Source organism: Triticum urartu, unplaced genomic scaffold (assembly GCF_003073215.2).
Source record: "Triticum urartu cultivar G1812 unplaced genomic scaffold, Tu2.1 TuUngrouped_contig_7827, whole genome shotgun sequence".
Classification (NCBI taxonomy): Eukaryota; Viridiplantae; Streptophyta; class Magnoliopsida; order Poales; family Poaceae; genus Triticum; species Triticum urartu.
The window spans coordinates 1-7,309 of NW_024118710.1; the positions used below are offsets into that span (position 1 = coordinate 1).

General features: G+C 47.5%; 1 protein-coding gene across 1 annotated transcript; it reads right to left on the bottom strand.

The window, feature by feature from the left end:
- Positions 1 to 30: 30 nt before the first annotated feature.
- Positions 31 to 2,158, bottom strand: LOC125531676 (DNA damage-binding protein cmr1-like). The gene is made up of 2 exons (XM_048695995.1): positions 1,205 to 2,158; positions 31 to 989 (listed from the first exon to the last, which is right to left on the bottom strand). Exons 1-2 carry the CDS (start codon positions 1,760 to 1,762, stop codon positions 540 to 542), a joined length of 1,008 nt encoding a protein of 335 aa, XP_048551952.1. The 5' UTR covers positions 1,763 to 2,158; the 3' UTR covers positions 31 to 539.
- Positions 2,159 to 7,309: the final 5,151 nt, after the last annotated feature.

Consider the following 7,309-nt stretch of genomic DNA (forward strand, 5'->3'; position numbering starts at 1 on the left):
AAAGAGGAATAAAAATTTATATTTGAATGGCCTGGTTAGTCCAAATCCGATGGATATCTTCCCAAGTCCTACTTATTTTGCAACATTCTATAGATTGATTTGTTATGCTGATTATATATCAAATGTTCCTCTCGGCTCTTGCACAAATTATGTACTTAATTCTGGGAAAGACGGTGGGAACAAATTCCATGATGAAGATATTTGTATATGAAAGAACCAACATGTGTAGTCGCAAGGATCGAAGGAATGATCAACACATTGATATTTTGCATGGTAGGCATAACAGAATGAGATGTCGCACGGATAAAGTGGGTTTCGAGGCGTACATGATAATCGATGAGGGACAAGGCACTATTTTCCTAATGCGTTATATAGTTTACTGTTGTCACTGTAACAACGCACGGGTATTTAGCTAGTCTAGCGATATATTTGCACAACTCGCAAAAAATCTAACAGTAACTTGCATTTATTGAGTCTAGCCATGACATAACGGTGGTTCAAGAAACATGTTTCTTAAATCAAAGAGGGAGGGGAACCTTCTAAGCAAGTTGAAGGGTAAAAAAATGGTCAGAAATAAAGTACCTTGTTACTGCTAACATGCGGCCACTAGGTGAGAAATAAGCTGACTGAGCAGATTTCTTAAGTTTGAAAACCTTCAGGCTATCTGGCTCCTTCCTTTTTATATTTCTCACATCCCATATACAGGCTGTTTGATCCTTTGAACTCGTAGCAAGCATATGTGGCTTCTCCGGATGAAAATCTATTGAGTTGATTCTCTCCTCATGCACATCCCATGTAGTTAACACCTTACCCTCACGCTCATCGAAAAGTGTCAGGCCACCCTTTTCATTACCAAAATATAGGCATCGGGCACTATTTTGTGCTTGACAAAGCGAATAAACAGGCCACTCCCATAAATGAACCATACTATACTTCTCCTTCTCAAAGTCCATAAGACAAATTTCACCCTGATGGCTAGAGCTGTAAAACTGTAGCCAAGTAAATGAAATACATCACAAAATAGAATTACAATTGATAGAGAACATTCAATGAGATATACAACATCCAAATAACTATTTGCGCACTGGAAATGGGATAAATCCAACCTAATTTAGCTACCTTGATCATGATTAGCAGATGCACCTATTGGATGACTCTAACGAGGAGTCCCAAGAATATGAAAAAAGAGCCGAAGGAAGGTCACCTTGTGTGGTGCCACCTGGTGCGCCACGATTGCTGACACAGGGCACTTGTGTGGCCAATAACTGAAGACGACCCCATCCACACCGTCGGCATCCTCCGAGACACCGTCGACGTCCCAGTACCCGATATTCCCCCTTTTGTCCCCCGCCGCCACCACGGTCTGGTCGGCGAGCGGGAGGACCCGCATCGACTCTATGCTACAGGGCACCACGTTTCTCACGTGTGCGCGCATCAGCACCATGCCCCTCCCAGCATTGAAGTCGTCCGCCGCACGAACATTGGTCCCAGCCCCGCCCCCGAGGATGGAGGAGGCGAGCGAGGGTGTGAGGCTGAGATCCGGGGGCAGGTTGCCGGGAGCGATGCCGCGGGCGCGACCGGAGGAGCGGACGGGGCCCGTCGGGGCCTTGGGCCTGACCTGATACGGTCGCTTAGGTTTAGCGAGCCGGATGGGGGCGGAGAGCTCGTCGGCCTTGCGGCGGAGGGGGGCAAGCTTTTCTTGGTTGCGCCGGATGTTCTCCTGGCGAAGGCGCTCGTAGTCGTTGAGACCGTCTTCCGCCATTGTTGTTCGGGGAGAGGAGTGTTATGGACCTCAATCTAGGGTTAGGAGTAGAGAGGGAGAGGATGGGGAAAAGAGGATCGGCTGATGAGGACGGACCTCGATCTACAGTTAGGAGTAGAGAGGGAGAAGATGGGGAAAAGGGGATCGGCTGATGAGGAGAAGAAGGAGCAGCAGCGTGGAATTGAGAGAAGGGCAGCAGGGAAGAGGGAGCAGCAGTAGAAGAGACGAGGGGAGGAGCAGAGGTCGGGCGCAAGCAGTGCAGCAGCAAAGACGTGGGAAGAGGAAGCAGCAGCAGTTTTAAGCAGAGGAGCAGCAACAGTGTTGATAGGAGGAGCAGCAGAGGCGTGGGGAAAGGAGCAGCAGCAGGCGAAGGACGAAGGACGGCGGCAGGGGCACTCTCGCGCGGAGGTCCAGCCACCCATCTAAGGGCAAATCCCCTCAAAAAAAATTCTAAGGTCAGAATTACAGATAACCTTCCAAGAGTCTGACAATTACAAGCTAATATTCCTGAATTATTAATTTAAGAAACTCATACGAACAATTTGCAAGCTAATGTTCCTCAAATTGTTTAATCAAGCATACATTGAACCTGCCTAGGGCGTCCAAAAATAAATTCAAGATTATGCTATAATATTTACCTTAATATTAATACTTTTTACATGTTTACCAATTAGACTTGAAGATTAGAGATTTGGGGATAAAGTAGAAGTCAGAATAAGAATCCTATATACATAAGAAGTTGATCTTCACTATTCTATTTATCTCAACATGCACACACGCCAGCTCATCAAAGGCCCACCACTACATGCATGCGAAAAAAATTCCATTATTAGTTGATCTCATGCACACCTTTCACCTCACATGCCACCTCATCAAAGGTCCACTCAAAATGCATGAAAAAAGTTTTCCATTACGTTATGCCACTTATATTCAAAATATTTTTTGACTACACAATAATCAAATACTCCCTCCGTTTCAAAATAAGTGCATCAACTTTATACGAACTTTGTCCCGAAATAAGTGTCTCAATCTTAATACAACTTTATACTAAAGTTCGTATCAAGTTGAGGCACTTATTTTGAGATGGAGGACGTACAATAAATATATTTATTTTTAGCTTTAGTTCATATATTATTAATTCAACTATGGAAACTTCATACAATCAAATCACTGAAATATATTGCAATCGATTCTCGCAGCAACGCGTGGGGTATTCTCTAGTTTATATAAATTTTGTGGTGTCATATATTTTTCTCCTAGTTCTTAGAATGAAACTAATTCGAACAATTAATTATGTTGATCGTCCTGCTGGAATCATACTACTTGGCCTATTAATTTTCTTTATTTCTTCTTTGATTGCATCATGGTTTGATTTTTTGAATCCTTTATAAGTCCGCCCTGGATAGCTTCAAATCCTGGATCCGCCACTGATCCCATGCCACACGAAAAGGCGCTTGACCCGGTTGTGAGTAGCATTAAATCCCGAGTGCCCGCCTGCCGTGCTGGAGTGCAACGCTCTGATCAGGTTCTACTGTATGTCAGGGTCTTTCCCAATCCACACGCGCCCGTGAAACTTCAGGATCCCATCTTGCAAGGAAAATCCCGAGCGGCTTGCTGATGACGCCAAAGAACCGAACGAACTTCCTGTAGTACCCAACTAGATCCAAGAAACCCCTGAGTTCTTTTGTATTGGTTGGAACAGGCCACTGCTGCACATCCAGGACTTTGATGTTGTCCGTGGCCACTCCCTGGTCACTGATGATATGCCCCAAGTAACTGATCTTTTGCTGCGCAAAGGTGCATTTGGACATTTTGGATTTGACCCCATGTTGATATAGGAGACCAAGAACTTGTCGCAGCAACTTTTTGTGAGCCTCCAATTCTTCTGTGTGAACAAGGATATCACCCATGAAGATGAGCACGCCATGGCGCAGCATGGGAGCGAGTACAATATGCATGCTCCCTTGGAATGTGCCTGGCGCATAGGCCGGTCCATATGGCATCACCCGAAATTGACATTGGCCCAAATGAGTTTTGAAGGCTGTTTTATGTTCATCTTTTGGACGCAGCCTGATCTAGTGATACCCTGCACGTAGATCCAGCTTTGAAAACCATTTGGACCCAGCAATCTCATCCAACAGCTCATCGATGATTGACATTGGGTAAGTACTTTTGACTATGATGGCATTCAAATGCCGGAAATCCACACAGAACCTCCACGTCTGATCTTTCTTTTTGACCAGCAACACCGGCGAGGAAAAGGCACTGTTGCTGGGTACAATAAGTCCAAGGCGAAGCATCTCTCTGACTTGTGCTTCTATTTCATTTTTTGCTCCGGTGTGTATCCGTACGGACGCATGTTGATGGGGTTTGCACCTGCAATGAGGGGGGGTGGCATGATCCCATTCTCTGTGCTCAGGCAGATTGGTCGGTTCTGCAAACACTAATTGAAAGTCATTGAGGATATGTTGTATCACTGAAGGCACTGGCTCGTTTCCTTCTTGATGTTCTGCTGCACAAATCATCATGATGTGCGCAATTGAGTTGCCATGTTCCATCTTGAGGAGTTGCGACAAAGTGGCCTGCTGCACTTGTTGGACTTGTGGTTGCGGCCCCTTCAACACAATTTGCTCCCCCTACCGGTCAAACTGCAATGTTTTGGCTGCCCAGTCGACCAACATTGGTCCACACTGATCCAACCAGTCGATGCCTACCACCATGTCGTAGCAGCCCAATGACAAGATGCGAAAATCAGTGGAGAACTTGTACCCCCGAGTCTGCCACTTGCAATATGGTATAATTCCAGAACACTTGAGCACACCCCCATCTACAATTTTGACTGACACTAGATCCATTAGCAACACTTGTTCAACAATCAACTCTGCCACCACCTCGCTGATAAAACTGTGAGAACTCCCTGAATCCACAAGTATGAGAACTTCATGCCCTTCGATCGCACCCAGGAGTCTGACGGTGCGGGGTGTCGTTGCCCCCGTTGTGGCTAATTTGGATATTGACATAAGTTGCTCCTCTTCCAAATCCGATTTGTGTCGGCGCCGATCGTCCACTTCAGCTTGAAGCATTCCCATAGCTCTTCAAGTACATGAAGTTGGACCGTGGCAGGGGCAAGTATGAGAACTTCATGCCCTTCGATCGCACCCAGGAGTCTGACGGTGCGGGGTGTCGTTGCCCCCGTTGTGGCTAATTTGGATATTGACATAAGTTGCTCCTCTTCCAAATCCGATTTGTGTCGGCGCCGATCGTCCACTTCAGCTTGAAGCATTCCCATAGCTCTTCAAGTACATGAAGTTGGACCGTGGCAGGGGCTTGGTGGCCTTCTAGGAAGAAGAAGATTGCCTGCAGGCGTGGCACCAGGAACACGCGCGGAAGGCATTAGTGTTTGTTACTATGGAAGTTCTCTCTTGTAGCCGTTTCGTTAGGTTGATGAACTTGTTGGGTTATGTTATATGTTGGTGAACTCTTATTATTGTGGTATTTGTGTTTCCGAACTAGTAGTAACGTTGAATTGTCCTAAATGATGTGATGTTCAAATTATTAGTTGTCTTTGTTTAGTATTTGTCCTAAATGATGTTGTCTTTGTTCAGTTGAATTGTTCAGTATTTGTATTTGCCAAAATGGAATCTGTTTCTGCAGTTTAGCAGTTAACAGCACTGCAGCGCCTGACAGTCAGGCGCTGCACTGTACTATGCAGCGCCCAAAGCCTAGGCGCTGCACCTCACAGTGCAGCGCCCGTCCCATAGGCGCTGCTTCACTAGCCATGGCTGCCCATAGGGCCACAGAAGGCTTTGAGCACTGACGATCCATGAAAATTACCAAGTCATAGTGCAGCGCCTCAGAGCAAGGCGCTGCACTTTACAGTGTGACGCCCGTCCGTTCGGCGCTGCATAGAACAGTGCAACGCCTTTGTTCTGGGCGCTGCACGGTTGTTTACTGCACGTGGGGTGCACCCTACTCGTGCCACGGCCGATCCTTCTGTGGCATGCTTGCCAAGAGCTCCTCCTGCAACGTGGCAAGAGAAAAGGCAATATCCAAGTCCTAGGGACGGTGCAGAGATGCACTGGCTTTAATATCAATTTTCAGACCATCTAAAAACTGAGTTGTAAAAAACAGAGGATCAAAAACTAAGTTCCTCGAACTGCTCCAAATATTCCGCTACTGAACCCAACTGCCTAAGAGAGTTAAACTGATGCAATTGAGCCTGATACTGTTCTTGGCAAAATTTAGCACAAACGGCAACGCACAACTCCTCCCAAGTAAAGGAACCACGATGTGCTTCCTGGACCTGGAGCCAACGCGCTGTGTTGCCCGAGAAGTGTAAAGTAGCTACCCGAACCCACATGTCTTGTTGAATCCCATGCGCTGTGTCCCCGTCGAATGATGGGAAATCAAGCCGGGGAAGAGACCAACTGTGATGAGGAGAGTGAGGCGCGTGTGGCGAGTGCTGCTCTTGCTCCTGAACGACACCTACTGATGTATCTGTAGGAAGTTCAAGGGGAGGTAGAGTTAACACACCCTTGACCGGAGGAGGCACCAGGGTGGTGACCACCCTGTGAGCCGATCCCCCGGATTCGATGATGTCGTCGTGGCCACTTGGCCTGTGGTGCGTCGTGGCAGGCTTGGGATGTGCCGCCACGTCCTCCAAGCCTCTTCGAAACGATTCTTCGAACCACCGTTGCCGCCTAAGACAATCTTGGTATTGGTCCTTTTTGACATCTTCTCGCACTTCAAGATCTATCCACGTGAAGTACTTGCATAGAGGAGGCGGTTACTGCATACAAAATTTTTGTTAGTGTTGACACACATTTGATAGTAACATTTTACTTCTCGAACTTACCGGTGGTTGGTCATAGGCGTTAGTTGGAAGTGCACGATCATAACCATAGTTCGGGCATACAAAATATCTCTGCCCTTCCGTCCATGATTTATTTCGGTCGGTGGATACCTTCACCTTGCAAACATCTCCACACCAACATGGCGGGATGTTGGCATCTTTCTCCTTCACCTTGTCCAAAGATGCGTCCTCCCACTTGTTCGGCATGTCTTCTTGGTTAGCACACGGTGGCCTCGTCATGGAACCGGATGAAGCCATGCCTACAAAACCGATAATTCTTGGTTAGCCACCGGATCCGCCATCGGATCACCTTCTGCGCCGCTCGGATCAGCCAGCGCGGGGTGAAAGCGATCCGTACCACTTGTGTGCGCAGTTCATCGAGTTGATGTTGAAGATTCATCACCGCTGGTCGCCACAGCTTGAGAGACGCCTGTATCGCCTCCAGACGTGCATCGTTGGCCGCGCGGCCCTTGTTGACGGACTTGACGAGTGCGGTGATCTGCTCCTCCATGGCCGCCGTTTTCTGCGCTTGCTTGGTGGTGTAGCGGGGGCGGGGGTAGGCTGTCTCCAGAGCGACTGACCTCTGATGCCACTTGTTATGGACCTCGATCTAGGGTTAGGAGTAGAGAGGGAGAGTATGGGGAAAAGGGGATCGGCTGATGAGGACGAAGAGCAGCTTCATTTCTCTCTTCAAA